The sequence below is a fragment of the Myxine glutinosa genome, chromosome 11, assembly GCF_964187855.1.
Source record: "Myxine glutinosa chromosome 11, kmMyxGlut1.1, whole genome shotgun sequence".
In the NCBI taxonomy this organism is placed as follows: domain Eukaryota; kingdom Metazoa; phylum Chordata; class Myxini; order Myxiniformes; family Myxinidae; genus Myxine; species Myxine glutinosa.
This window is the reverse complement of record NC_136271.1, coordinates 36,530,532-36,556,537: the sequence shown is the minus strand read 5'-3', so window position 1 is coordinate 36,556,537 and position 26,006 is coordinate 36,530,532. Positions and strand designations below refer to the sequence as shown.

Genomic DNA, 26,006 nt, shown 5'->3' with positions numbered 1-26,006 from the left:
CTCTCCAACCCCTAGCTCCTCGCTCTCCAACCCCTAGCTCCTCGCTCTCCAACCCCTCGCTCCTCGCTCTCCAACCCCTAGCTCCTCGCTCTCCAATCTCTAGCTCCTCGCTCTCCAGCCCCTAGCTCCTCTCTCCAACCCCTCGCTCCTCACTCTCCAACCCCTAGCTCCTTGCTCCAACCCCTAGCTCCTCGCTCTCCAACCCCTAGCTCCTCGCTCTCCAACCCCTAGCTCCTCGCTCTCCAACCCCTAGCTCCTCGCTCTCCAACCCCTAGCTCCTCGCTCTCCAACCCCTAGCTCCTCACTCTCCAATCTCTAGCTCCTCACTCTCCAATCTCTAGCTCCTCGCTCTCCAGCCCCTAGCTCCTCGCTCTCCAACCCCTCGCTCCTCGCTCTCCAACCCCTTGCTCCTTGCTCTCCAACCCCTCGCTCCTCGATCTCCAACCCCTTGCTCCTCGATCTCCAACCCCTCGCTCCTCGATCTCCAACCCCTCGCACCTCACTCTCCAACCCCTCTCCTCACTCTCCAACCCCTTGCTCCTCACTCTCCAACTCCTCGCTCCTCACTCTCCAACTCCTCGCTCCTCACTCTCCAAACCCTCGCTCCTCACTCTCCAACCCCTAGCTCCTCACTCTCCAACCCCTAGCTCCTCACTCTCCAACCCCCAGCTCCTCACTCTCCAACTCCATATGGACACAAGAACGCTCGTCGCTTGCGTCAATTTGTTTTGGAATCAAACGGTGTCATGTCTGGACGTGGTAAAGGTGGAAAAGGTCTCGGCAAAGGAGGTGCTAAACGTCATCGCAAGGTACTGCGTGATAACATCCAAGGAATCACAAAGCCTGCTATTCGTCGCCTTGCTCGTCGTGGTGGAGTAAAGCGCATCTCGGGTCTTATCTATGAGGAAACCCGTGGAGTTCTCAAGGTGTTCCTGGAAAATGTGCTCCGCGATGCTGTTACCTACACGGAGCACGCAAAGCGAAAGACCGTTACTGCCATGGATGTGGTGTACGCTTTGAAGCGCCAGGGCCGTACGCTCTACGGTTTCGGTGGTTAAACATTTTGTGAGTTCATCATCAGCAACTACAACACACACTCTCCAACTCCTCGCTCTCCAACCCCTCGCTCCTCACTCTCCAACCCCTCAATCCTCTCCAATTTCTCGCTCCTCTCCAACCCCTAGCTCCTCACTCTCCAACTCCTAGCTCCTCACTCTCCAACCCCTAACTCCTCTCCAACCCCTCGCTCCTCAGTCCTCTCCAACCCTCCTCATCGTTGTTGCAGCAGCATCCTGTGCGGTTCTCCCGTCTCGTTCTTTTTCTCGCTGCATGATGTTCAAGTTGGCATTGACGTTCGTCGACGGACTCGTTCGCCCGTCTCATTTGTTTTCTTGCTACATCCTGTTCAAGTCTGCATTCTTCATCGACCGTCTCATTCATTTTGGAAATGGAAGTTTCCACGCAGCGCATGAATTGTCACGATCCTCAAGAGGAAGTGTCTCGTAATCATCAAATGACAAATGGCAAGTAAATTACATTGTGAAATTTAAGATTTCAAATAAACCTATTTAAAGTGTATGCGCAGTGCACACGTAACTAATAAAACAAAACGAAGAAATATCTCGGTAATTTCCTGAAACATATTTTACTTCCGGTAAATAATGTTGAATGAAATAAGAACGAAGAAATATTTGTCGTTTTTGTGACGACTGTCATCAAAAGTAAAAGTAATATATCTTAACGGAAAAGAAAAAGCGAATTTTTAATATAGGTCGACATTTTCCCCGACTGTTATTTTAGGCGGTGTATTTTCGTGTATCATCGTAGCGCGATATTAAAAAATATATCTCTGCATTTTCCTGTGTGTGCGTGAATGTACTCAATTATTTCTGACACCAAGTCTAAAACCATCGATAAAAATGAAATCAGATGGTGAATTCGAGATAAAATCGTGAGGGTGACTCATTGAATGGGCTTTATTTTACAGGCCTTTGAGAAATCATTTCGTTCTATAAACGGAAACTTTCATGGGATTCTCTTCCCGTTTTTTTCAACCGAGTCTAAAACTATGTTAATGACCATTAAAAATGAAATGATATATCGAATTTGTGTTGAAATAAACCTGTGTGAGAGAGAAAGACAGCACGGGCCTAACTAAACAGGTCTCAAAGCTATTCGAGGTAATAAAATGGTGGATATTTGTTTACATGAAGCCTCTCCAAGAATGGGTGGAGCTACTCTGTAAACAGAGTAAGCCACACCCCCGGACAGACAGACAGACAGACAGACAGATTCACCGTATCCTATTATAATATAGATAAAGGTGATATAATATAACAAATTTCATGAAACATTTACATTTTGTAGTCCATTGTATAATTTAAATAAACATAAATGCAAATTTCGCAGATGGAAAAAGTAAGTACACCCCTACATTTATCACTACTTCAAATACCTAAAATTAGAATCAGGTGCACCAGCTCAGGTGCAAATGATTAGAACATCGTTAGAGAGGATCTTGGAGGAACCTGTCTTATTTAAACCTCAGACATTTAGTTTGGTTTGCTCTTTGTTGTTGAAGTGTGCGGCGTCACCATGCCTAGATCAAAAGAGCTCTCTGAGGCCTTCAGAAAGAAGGTTATAGATGCCTACGAGTCTGGGAAGGGATTTTAAAAGATCTCCAAACAATTTGAAATCAATCATTTGACTGTCCGGAAGATCATCTGCAAGTGGAGAAGATTCCAAACAACTGTCAACTTGTTCAGGCCAGGCCGCCCCAGCAAGTTCAGCCTGAGAGCAGACCGCAAGATGCTGAAAGAAGTCTCTAAGAACCCCCAGAATGTCATCACGGGACCTCCAGGTAGCTCTTGCCACTGTTGATGTCAAAGTGCACAAGTCTACCATTAGAAAGAGGCTGCACAAATTTGATCTACATGGGAGGTGTGCCCGGAGGAAACCTTTGCTGTCCAGAAAGAACATCAGGGCAAGAATAAAGTTTGCCAATGAACACCAAGGCAAAGACCAGCACTTCTGGAACAATGTGCTCTGGACAGATGAGTCAAAGGTAGAGCTATTTGGCCACAGTACCAGAAGACATGTTTGGCGAAAACCAAAGACAGCATTTGACCACAAGAACCTGATACCAACTGTAAAGCATGGTGGTGGAAATATTATGGTTTGGGGCAGCTTTGCTGCATCAGGACCTGGGCAGCTCACCATCATAGAATCCACTATGAATTCTTCATTGTACCAGAGGGTGCTTGAGGATAATGTGAGGCCATCTGTCAGAAAGTTGAAGCTCAACCGAAGGTAGACCTTACAATATGACAATGACCCTAAACATACCAGTAAATCCACCAAGGAATGGCTGAAAAGAAAGAAACGGAGGGTTCAGGAATGGCCAAGTCAAAGCCCGGATCTAAATCCCATCGAGGTGTTGTGGGGGGATTTGAAACGAGCTGTGCATGCAAGAAACCCCTCAAACATCGCACAGCTGAAAGAGTTTCTGCATGGAGGAGTGGGCAAAAATTTCTCCCAGTCGATGTCAGAGACTGGTAGACAGTTATAAGAAACGCCTACTTGAGGTTGTTTCTGCCAAAGGGGGCAATACCACCTATTAGAGCCAAGGGTGTACTTACTTTTTCCACATGCGAAATTTGCATTTATGTTTATTTCAATTATACAATGGACTACAAAATGTAAATGTTTCATGATATTTGTTATGTTATATCACCTTTATCTATCAATATTGTTGAAATGAAGATCAAATAGCTGTATGTTGAAATATGTTGAAAAAGTCAAAACTTTACATGGGGTGTACTTACTTTTTCACGTGACTGTATATACACATATATATATATGTATCTTTATTGTAGTTAAGCCACCAAAGTATATGGCAATGCAACTGATCAAATCTTTCCCATGATCATGACTACCGCACATTCTGTTAACAACATCCTCGTGCGGATGCATTGCCTTCTGCATTACCAGAGTGCGTAAGAAATAAGGAACAAAGTCAGTTCTCCAGTCTGAGCGTCACCGTGATGTCAGTCATCAGTTTAGAGTGACTTCAACCACGACAACTAGTGGAGACCAGCGGCGTTTTCTTTTTCTAATGCCATAATGGCAGTTTCATTTTGCCACAGACTGCAGTTGGAGCACAGCTGTGAGCATTCCATACTGCAGAGTGTTAGCAGAATATTGTTCCTAATAGTATCTGGCGAGGTTAAGTGTGGTTTATGTCCATTGAAAACATTGTATGTTTGGATTTTGGGAGGGGAGTATCGACATGGTGGTACACCGCCTGCTTGTAACACTGGATGCAGGAGTGGGATTAAACAGCCTCAGCGCAGCGGTTTCTCAAGTAGGAGAAAAGAGGAACAAAGGTCGAGGTCTGCAGAATGTCTGGATTTTGGGAGCTTAACCAGGAGGGGCTTCCTGGAAGTGCGTGTGACCCTTGGATGAGCTGGTGGTGGCTGGAAGGCTGAGAGAGCATGCGGAGCTCGACCGGATGAAATGTGGTAAAAAATCAAAATCAAAACCACACAGGTCATCCACCTGTACTCGATCCAATTCAATGCAATTTATATCTTAAATAGTGCTTTTCATTTCCAATAACATCTCAAAGTGCTTTACAAAGGGTAACGATTAGAAATGTGTCAGAAATTAGATGACACCAACAAGGGTAGACATTAATTAAATGCAACTTTAAAAATCGAGGACTTTATAAGAGATTTTAAAACTTTGATGAGGGAGTGAGGATTTTACAAGGCAGAGAATTCCACAGCCTCAGAGGATAACTGAAGAATGCTCGATCACCGAAAGTGGTGTGGGAACAACTAGGAAATTCCTGGTGCTGGATTTTAAGATGGGAACCAATTTATGTAAATCTTTTTGGTTATTGTCAGGATTTCAAAATCAATACGTTGATGTACTGGAAGCCATTGCAGCGACGAGTATTGGATTGATGTTTTTTTTTAAAATCCAAGGTCTAGGAAGAGCTGGGTCACAGAACAGATTTTGCCACAACAACAAGGGAACAGCAGGAGAAAGGGGGTACTCCAACAGCAGGGCAGAGGGAGAAGGTAGATGGTCAAACAAGAAATTCAGGTAACGGTGAGAGGTAAGGGGGAACACAGGAGGTGGACAAGATGTATACATAAGCAAAATTTGAGAGGGGTGTGGGTGGTTTAACAGATGTAGAAAATATCATGATTTTGGATGGAATGACCTGAGATGATGATGAACAACTGTTTTGAAGACCTGGAAAGAAGAATTTGATCAAAGAGAGTTTGGAAAGCTGTTCCACAGGTGGGAAACGAGAGGAATAAATGAGTGGAGGTGAACAGTGGTTCTGCATTTCACTTGGAGGGATTTGCTGGTGGACCGCGTGCATCCAGCAGATACTTGCGGGGAGAGAGGGCAGGGGCTGCAAGACCAGAAATAAGATGGAAGAAGATAGAAAGACCAGCGACCTGTCGGTGATGGCGAAGTGATAGGCCCATAGACTTAGCTTCATCACCAATGATCTTGAAAGCCTTGGTTTCTAAACATGATGTTAAAAGAACATGAAACAAGGTTTTGGTAGTCTTCTAGCCTGGTCTTGGCTTAAAGGTTAAGTCGGCGGTCTAAGATCTTAGGGTCTTGAGTTAGAGCCCCGGTCGTGCTGTTACATAACACCAGGTGGGTTGACTCCGCCTGTCATCCTTCCGAGATCGGCAAAATAAGATTTTAGAAACTAGTGAGGTACCCGTGCTAAGCACGGGTGGGAGGCCAGAAGCAAACAGACAATGCAGAAACGGCGAATGCTAAAGCATGAAACCAATAAATTCCACATTCCTGTAGCACCTTCAGTCGCACGTCAGACATGGACAGCAAGTGATCTGCGAATGTCACGTTTAGAAAGTATAAACCATCACGGCATTCCGTCATTCACTTGAACTCGATATCTCTTTTTTCATTCCAAACAGCATAACTCCAATCACAAATTAAATAACATTAATATAAAAAATAAACTTTTAACAACATTCGTGACATAAACAAATATTTAAATCCTGATGTGAAGTTCCATACGGTTGGGTGAACACAATTACGAATTCAAAATCGTAATTGTATTCACTCAATTCCGATCATCAATTGATACTTTAACAAAACGATTAACACGATTAACACGATTAACGTTTAACATTTTGAATGAATGATGGTGTATTTGGGATATTATCAAACCCACGCATTGCTGGCATCTGTCCACTTCCGGATTTGCTGCAGGGTCATAATTCTCATCAAAATCTAAACAGTATTTGTAGAATTTCAATAAAAGCCACATAACTGTTCATATCGGTAAATATTATTCCATCGTGTTTGGAAAAACTGGAAAATTTGAAAATATGAAAACTTGGAAAAATTGGAAACACAATATAGCCTATTTTACTCCAGGGGGTCCTAGGATTACCCACCCAAAATATCGTTGCGATCGGTTCAGCCGTTTTTGCAGTACCTTCGAACAGACAGACGGACAGACATTTGGTGAATTGTAGTAAGATTTGTGTATTTTAGCGATGTGCGAGCAATAGGCCTTGTGCTTCAGCCTCAATCGTTGAGATGCCGATAATGTCGAAATATTCCATGGATTGTAGGAGAGAGAGGGGGAGAGAGATGTGATGCTAGGGTGCTAACCTCTAGAGGGTGAGCACTACTCAATTGAGCTACAGACAAAGTTATTGTAGGCTGTTTGTGAGTAGTTCTGATTTATCAAGGAATGTCTTGGAGCAGCAGATGATGTCGAGTTTGCGACTGGGTTTGGAGGCCAGCTTTGCAATACGGTCGGCTCGGGAGAGGTGGCCAATGATGAAGCCGAGAAGTTCAATTACAGGAGTAGAATACAGATCATAGTAAGAATGCATGGAAATTGATCGGTCATGTTACCGGGAGGAAGAACACTCACTCCTAAAGAGATACTAACAGGAAGGGATATCGAAGAAGTAAGCAGCAATGGAAATATCATTTTGGGAAACTATTTGGTGAACAACAACCTTATTGATAGATGAAGAAATGAAAATATGTCCTCGAAGGAAGTGAACATTAGTGCAGAAACATTCACCCACACAAGGAACTTCGTAAAGCAATTGCACAAACCAGATCAAGAAAGAGTCCTACGCTAGATACTATACCAGCTGAAACTTTGGAAAATAGGATTTTCAGGAATACCTTCTCCAGCTTTGCAACTACATTTTGATTACCATGATACACTGGAGCAGTTCTCGACAAGTAGTATTGTCCCTTTATCTACTGGGCTGGGAGGTCGTCCTAGAGGTACGTCCTAGAGCCTCAAACATGTAAATCTCTCAAAAACGTGACCGAATTTAGCCTAAAACACATAAATCTCTTAAAAACGTGACCGAATTTAGCCTAAAACATATAAATCTCTAAAAAACGTGACCAAATTTAGCCTAAAACATGTAAATCTCTCAAAAACGTGACCAAATTTAGCCTAAAACATGTAAATCTCTCAAAAACGTGACCGAATTTAGCCTCAAACATGTAAATCTCTCAAAAACGTGACCAAATTTAGCCTAAAACACATAAATCTCTCAAAAACGTGACCGAATTTAGCCTAAAACATGTAAATCTCTCAAAAACGTGACCAAATTTAGCCTAAAACATGTAAATCTCTCAAAAACGTGACCAAATTTAGCCTAAAACATGTAAATATCTCAAAAACGTGACCAAATTTAGCCTAAAACATGTAAATCTCTCAAAAACGTGATCAAATTTAGCCTAAAACATGTAAATCTCTAAAAAACGTGGCCAAATTTAGCCTAAAACATGTAAATCTCTCAAAAACGTGACCAAATTTTGCCGAAAACATGTAAATCTCTCAAAAACGTGACCAAATTTAGCCTAAAACATGTAAATCTCTCAAAAACGTGACCAAATTTAGCCTAAAACATGTAAATCTCTCAAAAACGTGATCAAATTTAGCCTAAAACATGTAAATCTCTAAAAAACGTGGCCAAATTTAGCCTAAAACATGTAAATCTCTCAAAAACGTGACCAAATTTTGCCGAAAACATGTAAATCTCTCAAAAACGTGACCAAATTTTGCCTAAAACATGTAAATCTCTCAAAAACGTGACCAAATTTTGCCTAAAACATGTAAATCTCTCAAAAACGTGACCAAATTTTGCCTAAAACATGCAAATCTCTCAAAAACGTGACCAAATTTTGCCTAAAACATGTAAATCTCTCAAAAACGTGACCAAATTTAGCCTAAAACATGTAAATCTCTCAAAAACGTGACCAAATTTTGCCTAAAACATGTAAATCTCTCAAAACGTGACCAAATTTAGCCTAAAACTTGTAAATCTCTCAAAAACGTGACCAAATTTTGCCTAAAACATGGAAATCTCTCAAAAACGTGACCAAATTTAGCCTAAAACATGGAAATCTCTCAAAAACGTGACCAAATTTAGCCTAAAACATGTAAATCTCTCAAAAACGTGACCGAATTTTGCCTAAAACATGTAAATCTCTCAAAAACGTGACCGAATTTAGCCTAAAACATGTAAATCTCTCAAAAACGTGACCAAATTTAGCCTAAAACATGTAAACTCTCAAAAACGTGACCAAATTTAGCCTAAAACATGTAAATCTCTCAAAAACGTGACCGAATTTAGCCTAAAACATGTAAATCTCTCAAAAACGTGACCGAATTTTGCCTAAAACATGTAAATCTCTCAAAAACGTGACCGAATTTAGCCTAAAACATGTAAATCTCTCAAAAACGTGACCAAATTTAGCCTAAAACATGTAAACTCTCAAAAACGTGACCAACCTTAGCCTAAAACATGTAAATCTCTCAAAAACGTGACCAAATTTTGCCTAAAACGTGTAAATCTCTCAAAAACGTGACCAAATTTTGCCTAAAACATGTAAATCTCTCAAAAACGTGACCAAATTTAGCCTAAAACATGTAAATCTCTCAAAAACGTGACCGAATTTTGCCTAAAACATGTAAATCTCTCAAAAACGTGACCAAATTTAGCCTAAAACATGTAAATCTCTCAAAAACGTGACCGAATTTAGCCTAAAACATGTAAATCTCTCAAAAACGTGACCAAATTTAGCCTAAAACATGTAAATCTCTCAAAAACGTGACCAAATTTAGCCTAAAACATGTAAATCTCTCACAAACGTGACCAAATTTAGCCTAAAACACGTAAATCTCTCAAAAACGTGGCCAAATTTAGCCGAAAACATGTAAATCTCTCAAAAACGTGACCAAATTTAGCCTAAAACATGTAAATCTCTCAAAAACGTGACCAAATTTTGCCTAAAACATGTAAATCTCTCAAAAACGTGACCGAATTTTGCCTAAAACATGTAAATCTCTCAAAAACGTGACCGAATTTAGCCTAAAACATGTAAATCTCTCAAAAACGTGACCAAATTTTGCCTAAAACATGTAAATCTCTCAAAAACGTGACCAAATTTTGCCTAAAACATGTAAATCTCTCAAAAACGTGACCGAATTTTGCCTAAAACATGTAAATCTCTCAAAAACGTGACCGAATTTAGCCTAAAACATGTAAATCTCTCAAAAACGTGACCGAATTTAGCCTAAAACATGTAAATCTCTCAAAAACGTGACCGAATTTTGCCTAAAACATGTAAATCTCTCAAAAACGTGACCGAATTTAGCCTAAAACATGTAAATCTCTCAAAAACGTGACCGAATTTAGCCTAAAACATGTAAATCTCTCAAAAACGTGACCGAATTTAGCCTAAAACATGTAAATCTCTCAAAAACGTGACCGAATTTTGCCTAAAACATGTAAATCTCTCAAAAACGTGACCGAATTTTGCCTAAAACATGTAAATCTCTCAAAAACGTGGCCAAATTTAGCCTAAAACTGGTAAATCTCTCAAAACGTGGCCAAATTTAGCCTAAAACTGGTAAATCCCTCAAAAACGTGGCCAAATTTAGCCTAAAACATGTAAATCTCTCAAAAACGTGACCAAATTTTGCCTAAAACATTTAAATCTCTCAAAAACGTGACCAAATTTAGCCTAAAACATTTAAATCTCTCAAAAACGTGACCAAATTTAGCCTAAAACATGTAAATCTCTCAAAAACGTGACCAAATTTAGCCTAAAACATGTAAATCTCTCAAAAACGTGACCAAATTTAGCCTAAAACATGTAAACTCTCAAAAACGTGACCAAATTTAGCCTAAAACATGTAAACTCTCAAAAACGTGACCAAATTTTGCCTAAAACATGGAAATCTCTCAAAAACGTGACTGAATTTTGTCTAAAACATGTAAATTTCTCAAAAACGTGACCGAATTTTGCCTAAAACATGGAAATCTCTCAAAAACGTGACCGAATTTTGCCTAAAACATGTAAATCTCTCAAAAACGTGACCGAATTTTGCCTAAAACATGTAAATCTCTCAAAACGTGACCGAATTTTGCCTAAAACATGTAAACTCTCAAAAACGTGACCAAATTTAGCCTGAGACCAGAGATTTACATGTTTTAGGCTAAATTTGGTCACGTTTTTGAGAGATTTACATGTTTTAGGCTAAATTCGGTCACGTTTTTGAGAGATTTACATGTTTTAGGCTAAATTCGGTCACGTTTTTGAGAGATTTACATGTTTTAGGCTAAATTCGGTCACGTTTTTGAGAGATTTACATGTTTTAGGCTAAATTTGGTCACGTTTTTGAGAGATTTACATGTTTTAGGCTAAATTCGGTCACGTTTTTGAGAGATTTACATGTTTTAGGCTAAATTCGGTCACGTTTTTGAGAGATTTACATGTTTTCGGCTAAATTCGGTCACGTTTTTGAGAGATTTACATGTTTTAGGCTAAATTTGGTCACGTTTTTGAGAGTTTACATGTTTTAGGCTAAATTTGGTCACGTTTTTGAGAGTTTACATGTTTTAGGCTAAATTTACGTACACAGGTACACAGCCTGGGTTAGGATACGCTGTCTAGCCTGGGTTAGGATTCTGACTTAGGTCTAAATTGTCATCCTGGTGTTTCACAGGCAGGGTGATTGATTGAGCAATGTGTGTGTCGTCCTTTGGATTGACGTTAAACGGGCATCCCATTTCCCATAATTAGTTGGTGGATGAATTCAGTGATCTGAAATGCAAATCCTCTTCAAATTTCAACTCGGATGAAAATTGACAATTTTAGAAATCTGGCCTATGTTGACCTTTGTTTGGCCTATGTTGAAGTCAAAATAATTGGTGGTTGAATTCAGTTTGCTGATATTAAAATCTTCAAATTTCAAGTAAATCGGATGAAAATTGACAATTTTAGAAATCTGGCCTATGTTGACCTTTGGCCTATGTTGACCTCAAAATAATTGGTGGTTGAATTCAGTTTGCTGAAATGAAAATCTTCAAATTTCGAGTCAATCGGATGAAAATTGAGGATTTTTGAAATTTGACATAACCTCCATCCACTTTCGGTAGCGGAGGTAACAAAGCTGAAAATATGTATGGTGAATAGAGAGACCTGGAAGAATTTCACAGCTGCTCGGACAGGTGTTGCCTGATGATGAGGATTAAGGATTTTAATTTAAGATGTATTTTCACCTTGACAATGCAGTTTTACTATGATTTAATTTAATTCTCATCATACAGTTGAAATCAAGGTAAATAGCCATTATAATCATCATTTCATACAGTACTAGCAGAAGTACCCGGCATTGCCGGGCGGGGGAGGGGAGGGGGAGGGGGAAGGGGAACGGGGGGGGGGGGGGGGGGGAGCGAGCCCCTTGGCAAAGCGAGCGATTTTTTTTTCATAGCGTCATAGCGTTCATAGCGTTTCATAGCGTCATAGCGATTTTTTTTGTCATAGCGTCATAGCGTCATAGCGTTCATAGCGTCCATAGCGTCATATCGTTCATAGCGTCATAGCGTTTCATAGCGTCATAGCGATTTTTTTTGTCATAGCGTCATAGCGTCATAGCGTTCATAGCGTCCATAGCGTCATATCGTTCATAGCGTCATAGCGTTCATAGCGTCATAGCGATTTTTTTTTTCATAGCGTCATAGCGTTCATAGCGTCATATCGTTCATAGCGTCATAGCGTTCATAGCATCATAACGTTCATAGCGTCATAGCGTCATCACGTGATCGCTCTGAGCGAATCAGTGCCCACCTGCTCTGATTCCGTTGATTCCGTGCGCTGAAATGCGCTGAGGTAAATATGAATAAAAAATATGGATCGTCAAATATTTTGAGTTCGGCCATGTTCGTCCCAGGCTCAATGGCCATGTCTATGCCAAATATCAAGCACGTAAGCCTCTCCGTTTAGGAGTCTATCGGTAACATTACACACACACACACACACACACACACACACACACACACACACACACACACACACACACACACACACACACACAACTGTGTTTTATATATATAGATGTAGCACATAGCTGCTGGTTTGCAGCATTGCTGGGAGCGTGAGTTGTGCCTCTGATGCAGTGCCCCCTCAAGGTCAAGGCAGGAATTTTGTAATTTGTTCATGGTGCCGGCGATAGCTCGCCTAATCTTGGCAAAGGACAGCATGGGATCTTTAACGTCCACCAACGCAGGCTGGTAGACAGGACACCACATGCACACGATGATGCCTCGCCCTACCTGCGAACCACCAGGACGAGAGTTTACACCTGGACTGAGATTCGAACTCAGTCTAGACAGCTCAGAGGTGAGTAGTGCATACCTCCAAACCATCCTGCCAGCCCTAACTTATCTATTGGACTCAGACTTACAATTTCCTCTGCGCAGACACTTTACATGCTCTTAATTCCACGCAGATCAGATTGATCCTTCTGGACTTTGTCCGAAACGGGGTCTTATGGATTGGGTCTCGTCTATCCGTCCGTCCGTGCGTCCGCAACCACATCTCGGAGATGTATGGACCGATTTTGTTCATTATTGGTAGACAGACAATACATGATGGCATTCATATGCACACCATTTTGCTTCGCGATGCGATCAAAGATGGCCGACTGGCGGCCATTTTAGTTGTAGAAAACCTGATGTTGAACACGTCCTCAACCATTTCTCGGAAATGCATTTACCGATGTTGTTCAAACTTGGTACACAGATAAATCGATGATGGTTCACATATGTGCGTCATTTTGTTTCAAGATCAGATCCAAGATGGCCGACTGGTGGCCATTTTAGTTGTAGAAAACCTGATGTTGAACACGTCCTCAACAATTTCTCGTTAATGCATTTACTGATGTTGTTCAAACTTGGTACACAGATAAATCAATGATGGTTCACATATGCGCGTCATTTTGTTTCAAGATCAGATCCAAGATGGCCGACTGGTGGCCATTTTGTTACTTAAATATTTTACCAACCATTTATTGGACATGCATGGACTGATTTTGTTCAAACTCGGCACAAAGACAACACATGAGAATATACATATGCAGAAGATTTTGTTTTGTAATCCGACCAAAGATGGCCGACTGACGGCCTTTAAATCCATACAACGAAATTACTAAAACCACGGTGGAGGCTATGACATTTTATGTCTTTTTTATTGTTTCATTAAATCTTTGTTAGGGTTAGGGTTAGGGTTAGGGTTAGGGTTAGGGTTAGACGACATCACAATTTGGTTTTCCTAATGACAATCAAACACATTTTTACTCCTTCAGTCGATACTGCAATACTGAATCGATAAATTGGAAGAGCATCAATTTTTTTTCTGCTATAGAGATATTATTATTATTACTCTGGCTTCATATTGTGTTGTAAATTTCTCGCACCATGTTTACCCAGGTATTTAAAGGCATTCGTCAAGCCGTGTATAACTCCTTGGCACAAACAGCGATCCATTTATTCCTGCCAACCGTACAATGTCGCACTGATTAAGTGGCTGAAACATGATTCCTGGACACTTGCTAATGCCAATGCTGGGCTCTTGCTAATGCCAACTTGTTAATGTGAATAACATGCTCGTCTTGCCTAGCTACAATTGGGAGCATTCGTTTCTTGGAGCCCAGGCCCAGGAAATGTACTTTCTATCCTAATGTCAAGTTGTTTGTGCATATGTCTAAGTACCACAAATGTGTGTGTAATATATATATATATATATATATATAAATGCACACCTATATATGTGGCCATGGAGCACACAGTTGGTAGCATGTCCAATTCCAACTAAAAGTGTTGTCCTGATGCAGATACACCTTTACCTTGTAGTCCTCACCAAGTCTAAGCTGGTTGGTTACCTTCATTTTTTCAACCTCTTCTTCTCTCACCTGTACAACTCTTCCTGAGTCGGTTGTCTCACACTGTTCCTTCCAGTTCTCCAAATCTGTTGCCCACTAACATGTTATGATCTCTTCCATTTCCTGGGAATCTGTCCCTATTTCAGCTGTTTTCCCTCTCCTTGTACTGCGCGTTCCTGACCACCTGTTTCCTCTTCACCCCACTCATTTTCTGTTTCTGTTCCTTCATCTTATGAATCCTTATACTCGGGTACAAGGCACAAGTACTCGGGTACTTGTACTCCTTATACTCGGGTTTCCTTCGAGCTCTTCCATCATCCTTAACACATATAAAAACGACTAAAGTCTTAGAGGCGGAACAACATTTTCTGATTGAGAATCGATGAACAGCTGGTTTGTGCGGTTGAAACGAGAACCTGAAGGTAATCGGTTTGAATGCACTGCATCACATCCTATCTCACAAGGTAAGCAGAGCCAAGCATAGTCAGCACCTGGATGGGATACCTCCTGACAAGGCCAGGTGTTGTAGCCTGAATCACAGCAATAGCTCAGTTGGTAGTAGCCAATCGCCTCTGAGCTGGCTGGTCCTGGACTAGTGTTACTGTATGGTTGAATCAGACTAAAACTTCTTTCCTGGTGCAGTACCACCAGAGGGCACTGCATCTTGGAGCACACAGTTGCTTATTTGTGTGGGAAAATTAAGCTCATGGCTGTCCCATCAACATTTACGTTCTGGATGTTGAAGATCCCATGATACCTTGAAAATAATTTGGAATTGTAGAGTTTTTTATATACTGTGTAGAGACTCGTGGAGGAGCTAGAAGGTGGGAGTGGTGCATTTTCCAAGTTTCCTGGCTAAATATCAATAGGGCTGCCAGGATAGCCTGGAGGTACGCACACTCACCTCTGACTTGTCTTGTCTGGGATTGAATCTCTACCCAGAACTTTAACACCAGGATGACAGTTTGTAGCTGGGTTAGTGGGTTGGGATTAGGAAGCAGGTAAGGCAGATCAGAGGTGACTATGCATACCTCCAGGAAATCCTGCCAGCCCATGCTGCAGCCGAACAACGAGTAGTGTCAATGTTAACATAGAACAACTACAGATTAATCTGAATGGATTTAATACAAAGAAGACAACTATAAATTGATAGATTAGGTTAATGTGAAGTGGATAGGACACACATGATGGGACAACTGGTCTCTTCTTGTGTTTACGTTTCCTTGCCTAACATAACTTAACATGGTGGACATGATAGGACTTCCAGTGTTTCCTGTTTACATGACACCTTGTATTTTAACATAACGAGAATTTGTGAATTGTTCAGTCAGAGTGTACTTTCTTTAAAGTAAGGAAAGTTAGGATAGAAAACAGGTCAGAAAAGAAATAATGAATTGAGCAAATCGGTTTAAGGTGCATATCGTGCATGATGGAGGAGGCAAAGCAACCATTTTTGGGTTCAGGAAGCATGGAGAGCAGGGAACAGCCATTAGGGAGGCAGGAAAAGCATCGAGGCTGGACCTTGCGCAGAAAGAATGCAGCTGTGCTCAGCCGGAGAATTTAATTGATAGCTTTTCCCCAGCGCCGAACGCAGCAACGAGTGGGCGCCAGATGAACCAATGAGTATGAGAACCTTCGAGAACAATCGAGCAATCCACGGTCATTCTCGGCCAAGCAAAGAAAACCAAAAAGTGGAGTTCAGACAATTAACTTGACAATGATGGAAAGAAAAAAACCCCCAAACATTCTTGACAATTCCAAAGGAATCCCATTCTATTTGTCGATGGCGTATTAAGGAAAAAGATTCCACAGGCAAAATTGCTGCAACTTTAGAGCAAAAGTTGCATGTGGAATGTTGCAATAGCTTTGGCCTTTTGAAACCCATTTATTTGGCCGAAATCAATTAATTTATTTAAATAAATGGGAAACCCATTTATTTGGCAGAAACCCATTAATTTATTTATATAAGTACATGGGAAACCCATTTATTTGGCAGAAACCCATTACTTTAATTCTATAAATACATGGGAAACCCATTTATTTGGCAAAACCCCATTAATTAATTAATTTAAATAAATGGGAAACCCATTTATTTGGCAGAAACCCATTAATTAATTTATTTAAATCATGGGAAACCCAATTATTTGGCAGAAACCCATTTTAACCACTGTCTGTCTGTCTGTCTGTCTGTGAACAGGATATCTCAAAAAGTTGTGGACGGATTTGGACAAAATTTGGTGGAGAAGTTGGGAGCGTGACGGGGACGAAATTATTAGATTTTGGTCAAGATCCGGATCCGGGTGCTATAACTTTAAAGTGATTCTTCACCATTGGGAGGTGGGGCCAAATATGATTTATATAGCTCGATATCTCAAAAAGTTTGGGACAAGTTATGACAAAAGTTGGTAGATAAGTTGGGTAGGTGACAAGAACAAGCTGATTCGATTTTGGTTCAGTTTCGGATCCAGATCCGGCCTATCAGTGGGGTACAAAACGTAAACTGTTCAGCCTGGTATCGTAATTGTTAGGCCTATCTATTTTACAACTGATATACAGTACTGTAATATCGTGATTATGGTGGTTAAATAACTATCTTGCACACTGATTTAACAATTATTGTGGTTAAAACAGGAATATTTTAAAAATACGACACCGTAACTGGAGAGTATATAGAACAAGTTACCCCACACAGTGTTGAGGTATATAAGTCAATTTAAATGAAATAATGACTACAAAATTCGTTTAAAAAATTCCGGAAGTTTAACACAATTGAAGTAATCTTATATACCACCTGATTTAATACATCCAAATACTGCAACATTGGTGTTCTTGGAACTTGGAAGTGACAAGAAGACGATTCTACAACGTTCTACAGTGTTCAAGTACTAGGGCATGCCCGTACTATATATATATCTAAAATTATATCCCCCCCCTCTATTTACATGAAATGGTTTGGTCCAAAGCGAACGGCTTGCGAGTACGGTGACAATCCCCCCCCTCTATTTACATGAAATGGTTTGGTCCAAAGCGAACGGCTTGTGAGTACGGTGACAATCCCCCCCCTCTATTTACATGAAATGGTTTGGTCCAAAGCGAACGGCTTGCGGAGTTTGGTAAAGAAATCGCCATAGCGTGCACAAACGTGCAGGAAAGCGAAAGAATCGCAAAGTAGTTTTAATTAGTTTTAAAACATAGTTTAACGCCAACATAGTTTGCCAACGTGAAATAAATGAATACGCTCTCAAATGTGCCGTCCGAGGCAGAGTCTGTTCGCCACGTTCGGCACACGTGATAGCTCGCTGCTCTCTGATTGGTTGAATCGTTTTTTGGACATAGCTCGCTAACTACTTGTCCGATTAATATGAAACCTTGAAAAGGCACATCCTCGGGTCCCCAGCAATATACCTGGCAAGTTTAAAGTATATCGGACCCGTGGTTGTCGAGAAACAGCGGTCACAGACATACAGACATACATACATACATACATACATACATACATACACACAGAGATTACTGGAATTATAGATAGACTAGGGCATGCCCGTACGTGGGTGCCCGTTCCTTGCCAAAAAAAAAAAAAAACGCTACCCGTACGCTCTACCCCGCCCGTACGCCCGTACGCCCGTAAACAAAAAAAACAACGCTCTTCGCTTCCGCCCTTCGCTCTGACTGAATTGGGAGAAATAATGCGCATAAGAAATCGAGAAATTATTATTTTCTCCGGAAGAAATCGAATTACGAACCGTAATGGCGCACGCGCTCGGCTCGGCTCGCTCTCACATCGGCCACGCCTACGCAACAACGCGTTCTGTGATTGGCTGCCGGAAGTGCAGTCTTCACTGTCCGGAAGGTCGCAAATCGCAGTTACGATGAATCGCAAATTAGTTTTAATTAGTTTTAAAACATAGTTTAACGGCAACATAGTTTTCCAACGTGAAATAAATGAATACGCTCTCAAATGTGCCGTCCGAGGCAGAGTCTGTTCGCCACGTTCGGCACACGTGATAGCTCGCTGCTCTCTGATTGGTTGAATCGTTTTTTGGACATAGCTCGGTAACTACTTCTCCGATTAATATGAAACCTTGAAAAGGCACATCCTCGGGTCCCCAGCAATATACCTGGCAAGTTTCAAGTATATCGGACCCGTGGTTGTCGAGAAACAGCGGTCACAGACATACAGACATACAAACATACAAACATACAAACATACAAACATACAAACATACACACAGAGATTACTGGAATTATAGATAGATAAAATTCAATTTAAATTATATAAAGATTGCAAAGGTTGTATATAAAATTAATTCTGGATGTTTACCACCATTTTACCAGCATCGGTGCAATGGCTACTACACCAACTTATTTAATATGGACATTAGTTATTTGTGCCTGTTGTTTGTGTATTTTATGAATTCCTTAAAAACAGCAAGTTTCCTGTTCGGAATAATTTTCAATTTTGTTTGACACCCAGACAGGCAGACCGAGTAGAATATTATCTTACTCCTCTCTGCACACGTGTGATTGGGACAAATTCAGAGACAAAGTACTGTAAAATGGTAGATTTGTTTTCAGAGTCATATTCAGATTTGTGTTCAAAATATAACATTCAATTTATATAATGTTGTTCGTCAATCATAAACTGACGTTTGCGTTTTGTGGACAGACGGAGAGGTGATTACATGGCTGCCAGATAAGGACTGTAGAATGAAACGACTAAAAAAAAACTTTTAAAGAAGCCGAAAATACTTGTAAACATATCTGTGAGAAAGAAGTGTGCTGCTGCACAAAGAAACAGGTGGAGAATTTTCTGATCAACTCGTCCAAAAATTGCAGCACATATTACAAAAACTTCCGACAATATCGGCCTGTGAAAGGCGGAAAGTCTGTCGATGGCGCGTTCTAACCAAACCTTGATGCTTCTTAACAACGATGGGAAGGTCATATCTGGGGCTTGTTCATGAACAGGGTAAGTTCGAAATGACGATATTTACTATTGATCATGTTGGGAAGGAGGTGTGGGTGGGAGTTGGATAGGGGATGGGGGGGGGGGGGGGGGGAGGGGGTCTTGAGTGGGAGCCATGGGAGCTGTGAGTACTGTTATAAATTCATTGTTTGTTTGGTTCTGGGATCACAAGAGAAACTATAACGGCACTCGGAGGAACGCATACCTCCGCCAGGATGAACAGTTTACACATTGTAGCTCCGTACTGATAAGCCAGATGTGCATCCATACCTCAACCAAAATCAAATCAGCTTGTTCTTGTCATTTAACCAACCTCTCCATCAACTTTTGTCCAAATCTGTCACATAACTTTTTGAGATATCATGCTCACAGCCAAACAGACAGAGACAAACAGGGGTAAAAACATAATCTCCGTCCACCTTTGGTGGTGGAGGTACACTAATTATACTCGATTTTTGCATATATTGGTGAAAAGAGAAGCATCCGTTTGTGTGTGTGTGTGTGTGTGTGTGTGTGTGTGTGTGTGTTATAACCATGGCCGCCGCTAGCTAATTGTAATTGACATGAAATTATAGGTCCCCGACTCCTATCATCCATCGATATTTCTCGTATATCATATACTAGCAGGAGTAGGAGAGGAGGGTGAGGAAGGGAGTGGGTGGAGTGGAAGGGGGAGGGGAATGATATACTACATATACATCTTTTTGAGGGGGGAGTGGCCTTGACAGGCCCCTCCGTTTTGGGGGAGGGAGGCAAGGGAAGGAGGAAAAATTTCCCCGTGCAAAGAGTGCTTTAACCTCAGTGTTGCACAGGTGAAAAAGGAAATTGTAAATACCCTCTACCATCATCACCAGGTGGTGCTACACGGTATATATTTACATCGAGAATTTACGCCCCCACACCCCCGAATAAAGGCCGCGGCCACATAGCCTATGTTACCCCCCAGACAAAGTTGTATTTGTACCCCGAGTAAAGTATATAAGTGCTTATAGCTGGAGTACCCGGCGTTGCTCAAGCGAAAAAGAAACATTAACATTTTTGAAATGGGGGCAAACATAATGGAAAAGCAATTACATCCAAATCAGAATCCATCACAAATGTCAAATCATCATTTTACCTTTTTGTTGAATATCTGCTGGTGAATGTGCCGTTCATCACGTTTCTGAGTTAAGTTTTGATGATGATCAGGAAGAAGAAGAAGCCTTACCACCAACTTCGACCACTTCCGGAATTGTTTTATTATTTGTGTTCAAGTGTCTGGTGATTGTTTTGTATTTATTTATGCGAATGTGTACTTGCATATAACTGTCATTAATCAAAAAGGCTTAGGGACGAAAGAGCGATTAAAAAAAAAAATCCCCAAAAACGAACTTTTTCTTTTCAAACAATTTTTTTTTTTGCCTAAAACACTCCCAGGCATCACTGATGAACCTCTGAAAGTTTGACGAAGATCCGTTCAGCCAACGGCTCTCTTACATCGTCGATTCTCGTGAGTCCGACTTACATTCAGGAACAGAACAATTATGGGTAACCAATTTGAAAAAATTTAGACTTTTTCAACTAAATGCTGCAAATTATTTTTAAAAGATGATTTGAATTATAGATATCGCATCAGCAATGGCAGTTTAAAAGTGCCCAGCGTGCCGGACCGAGTTAGTGTAACATACACACAGTGCATGCACAAAAGGCCTCGTTTAGCATTCACACGTCATTTCGTACGTTCCGTGTTACATATATATATATACATATCCATGTTTATAATGTCGCGGGTTGTGACCACAGTGTGGTCATTGTTGTTGGGTTAATCCACTGAAAGAAAATGTCTGTGGCTCTTACTGTAAAGGTTACATGTTTGTTTTTACACAATTTGATTTATCAAAAAGGATGCCAACGGCAGAGAGGGAGTATGCACGAAGGGTTAAACAAACTATAGTGTTTTGATGTACTTGTTTCATTTAGTGACATTTATTTGATATTTTGAGAGCATGAGAGCAATTTGTAAACTCAATTTGTTATTCTGAAAATGATGTTTCATTTTTGAGTATTGTGAAAACTGTTTTGAGAAAGTAGCACAATGTTTCAGGAAATGTATGTAAGCCATTGGGAAAAACTGTAATGCCCTGTTGCTTTGAATAATGGGAAAGAAAGGGCCGTGGGAGGACATAGTCAGGGTGGGAGACAGTCATTTTGGTCCTTTAACTCTTTCAGTCCTTTTGCGACCCTTTCGACACTTTAGAGTCTTTAAGACCCTTAAGACCAGAAAATACAAATAAGGTAAATAAAATAAAACCTTATAAATAAAAATAAATAATAAATATTTAATAAATACTTAATTTAAATAAATAAAACTTTATAATAAATAAAATAAAACCTTATGAATAAAATATACGAAATAAATGTAAATATACTAAATAAATATATACAAATATACTAAATAAGGTAAATAAAATAAAACCATATCAATAAAAATAAATAAATAAATTTATATGAAATAAATATTAACTTTAGATAAATAAAACCTTATAAACAAATAAAACCTTATAATAAATAAAATAAAACCTTATGACTAAAATATACTAAATCAATACATACAAATATACTAAATAAGACCAAATATACTAAAGAAAGACCTAAGACCCTTAATAACCATGAGACCCATTAGACCCTTTAGAACCCTAAGACCCTTTAAGACCCCCTTTATCACCTAATGCAGCCCGACAATGACCGCCCTCCATTGGGAGACCAGCGTCTGTCCCATTTGGGACGATATTAATATATTGTTATGGAACCCAACGTCGGCCTATGGTTCCCCTGTGAGGGGGGATTAGTCCCCTCGCTTGTCACTGACCGACGTGGTCCCTGAAGCTGCACCGCGGCCTCCGGAAAGGCCGGTGAGCCGCTTCGTTCGCGACCGCGGATAGGATGGTAATTTGCCGAGCGGATGGCAGTCGCGGCCCGAACCATTAACAAGACTAACCCGATCCTGAAACGTTGGCCAAATCGTGCCACAGGTATTCAATTGGGAAAAGACAAAGACGACGGATGTGAAGAAGAAGAAGACAAGAGGTAGGAAATACGAATAGGATTTATTACTATTATGTACAAGACCAAAGAAACCAAGGAGAAGGAAGGATACGAAAATAAAGACAGAAAGAGGGACAGACCAGAAGGACACAGTGAAACTTAGCTTACCTATGACAGTCTTACTTAGAAACCCAAGGACAAGACAAAAGACAGACTATGCTCACACTTACACGACTGGGGAATGGAGGCAGGAATGACTGGAAGGAGGAATGGGAAGGTTCAGCTGGGGGCAGATGGTTCGGGCTTGATCCCGCACGGGACGTCGGGCTGGACCTCGACGGCCACCGATGCCACCGCAATCTGGTTCCCGCGGGGTAATGGGTCAACGCTGCTTGTGGAGCCAAAGCTGCTGGTGGAGCCAAAACTGCTGGTGGAGCCAAACTGCTGGTGGAGCCAAACTGCTGGTGGAGCCAAACTGCTGGTGGAGCCAAACTGTGGGTGGAGCCAAAACTGCTGGTGGAGCCAAAACTGCTGGTGGAGCCAAAACTGCTGGTGGAGCCAAAGCTGCTGGTGGAGCCAAAGCTGCTTCTCTGGCTCACCTCAGGACGCGTCTCCCTTCTCTCTCCGAGGGCTCGTCTCACTCATCTGCTGCCCCTGGCGCAACTCTCGGACTCAGAACTCATCTGCCGTCTCTGGCGCAACTCTTTCCTGGAACTTTGAACTCATCTGCCTTTACCAAGCTCGTCTGGACTCATCTCTCAAAGGCTTCCGCACGCGCTTATATAACGCCTCGGGCGATCAAGCCGCCGGCCTCCAGGACACGCCCATCGGTGAGCTCGCCTCGGCCCTGATTGGTGGGCACCGGCTCTCTGGCTCCACCCTTGATGACGATGGGCGGGCACGCCCTTCTTCCCCGAGCTGACCACGCCGTAATGGCGGCAAATGCAGTTGGTAGTAGAGGCTTTGGGAATGGGAATGAAAGGGGATCTATCTATTTGAATTCAGTGCAATGGAGTGTCAATTAATGGAAGACACAGCCTTAACCTACATAGGATAAGGAAATAAACTACCAACAAGGAGGAAATCTATGATTGGCTAACGTGATTGTTTATGACCTAATTAAGGGACGCACTTTGACCTTTATACACAACTGGAGGAAGGAGGGTGATATTTTTACAACAATTTACACAACAATAAAAGAAACACAATTCTCATATCCACAACACTGCACCCTCCCCCTCTTAGGCACGTCCCGGGCCTATTACTTTTACTTTTAGTGTGGCACGTAGGTGTAGTTCCCTCTACATTTAACCTGACCCTGAGTGTGACAGTTTTAAAACACAAATAAATATGTCCCGCTGCTCCATTGCATCCTGCCTAACAGACTCACGCCCACAACTAACCGAATTGCGGAATGGTCTTCAAACGATACATTTACGATGGGGGAGTATTATTTACAATTACTCTATTTTATTTACAAAACTAACCCAGGACCTGTGATTGTTCTTTTTTGGGGGGGGGGGGGGGGGGGGGGAGACAGTCTGCATTGGACGCACCAGAAAGCACCCCAATGCACCAAAACACCCTCAAGCACCAATCGGCACAGTCATCACTGTTTAATAAAAATAAAAACAACAAACCCTTGGTGGTGTCTTGCTCTTCGGCTCCCTCTGCTGGCTATTGTTCTTCCAGTTGTTGTCATCTTCTTTGCTGGCGGCCTATTTGGACATAATAAAAGTGCACAAAATGTGTCCGTCTTTTATTTATTTATGGCCCACAGGGCCGACTATGTGGTTCACCTGTGTGGCATCGGTGCCCTGTGACCAAGGTCCGCCAGCAAGATCTCGGGCCTTCATGGCCGGTTCCAGCAGAGGGGCCATGCCCCAACCCATGGGGTCCATCAGTGGTGCTCAGCCACAGACATGTGGTCCATAAGGTGTTGCATCGATGCAGACAGCTGTGGTTGCGAGAGTTTCGGGTGCACAATGGCGGACTCCCGCACGCTCCCCTAGGCGCCCAGTGGCGCACAGTCCTCGTGTGGGAGACAAGGGGGGGGAGGGAAAGACAGGTGAGTGAGGGGTAAGGTCACAAGGGTACACATCAATAAAGGCAATGCAAGATGAGGTGCGTACGGAGAGCGAAGTGAGAAAGCTCGTCCCTACCGTACGCCTCCCCCCCCCCCCCCACATGTGACCTACACTACCCTTGCCCTTACCCCATATGTACAAAATCTACACATTACAAATTCGTCACTACTGTCTCGTCTTCCCCATATTTCCCCTATACCAAATTCGTCTTCACTCCCACTACTTCAAAATTTGCCATCACCAATACATCATCAATCCTCATAAGGATGAAGAGATGGAACATCAGCACAATGTCACACCCACGTCATGATGCGTCTCACAATCCAAAACATTTGCACCAAAAATAATAAAAACAACCATGGCATGGTGTGGAGTACCATCGTCACCTCAGGTGAGTGGATGTAGATTGTGCAAGGAGATTTCAAACCTAACTATCCTCTAAATGACATTAACACACTTTACACTACCCGGGGTCTTTCCCTGCCAATCCATTGGCCAACTTACACTATGGGTTCTAAGAACCAATTCCCATTGACCAAACTGTGGTGCTTCTCAATTTGGGGTCTCACTCCCCCGATTCATCTCCCGGTGCCCTTGCACAATTTCCGGGCTGAGTCATGTAGCTCTCCCAGCAGGTCTACCCACCTGCACACCTCCACCACTGTAGTTGCCTCCCGAGCTTACCTAGCTCCTCACCCTAACCTATCTAACTGGGGAAGGCTATCTTTCTATCTTTGTCAAAAACTCTCTTCCTCACTCTCCTTGCACTGCCCTCTTTCCTCCTCACCCGCAGGAGTACCTCTGGTTACGGCTTCCTCTCCGCTCCCACCTTTTATTCATATGTGTTCTGTACCGTCCCCCAAACAGTGATGACTCCATCTACATTTCACTGTCTGACAACATGGACCAACTTCTATCCACTCATCCCAACTCTCTCTTCCTCATATGTGGTGACTTCAACTGTCATCATGCCACCTGGTTGCGTGTGGGTTCCTCTCTCACCAGTCATGGCACCTCAGCAAAGGACTTCTGTGACTCACTGGGATTGACACAATCTGTCAATTTCCCGACCCGGATCTCAGCCAATGGAGTATCTTCTCTTCTAGACTTGGTTATGACAAACTTCCCTGCTAATGTCTGCTGCTCTTCTACTGCTCCAATCGGTTCTTCTGATCATGTGCTTGTCAAAGTGGACATCTCTCTGGCCATTCTCAGAGAGCCTCCTCAGCGTCGACGAGTCTGGCATTTCACTCAGGCCGACTGGGACGGTCTCCAAGCAGCCATCAATCGTCTGGATTGGTCTCCCATCTCCACTGCCTCTGACATCAATTCTTCCTGGGAATTCTTCCAAAGCAAACTGATCTCTCTCATGCACAGATTTATCCCATCTCGCCTTCAATTGTCTTACCCTTCCTCCCATCCATGGTACACTCAATCTTGTGGTGAGGCAGTTGCCCTGTAACAACTTGCCTTTGCCTCTTGGAAGGCTAATCCAACTGAAGGCAATCTCAGTTCCTTCCACCAAGCTCGGAACAAGTGTGTGTCTACCCTCAGGAGTGCCAGGAAGCACTATCTCTCCTCACTCAAGAATGAACTCTCAAACCTGTCTCCTTCCTCCAAATCCTGGTGGGGTCTGGTAAAATCCGTTTCTGGTGTTTGT

The 26,006-nt window shown here is 42.0% G+C and overlaps 1 protein-coding gene across 1 annotated transcript; it reads left to right on the top strand.

Moving 5' to 3' along the window:
- Positions 1–697: 697 nt before the first annotated feature.
- Positions 698–1,058, top strand: LOC144888288 (histone H4-like). The gene has a single exon (XM_078765956.1). The coding sequence runs from the start codon at positions 747–749 to the stop codon at positions 1,056–1,058; it is 312 nt and encodes a 103-aa protein (XP_078622082.1). The 5' UTR covers positions 698–746.
- The last annotated feature ends 24,948 nt before the right edge of the window (positions 1,059–26,006 follow it).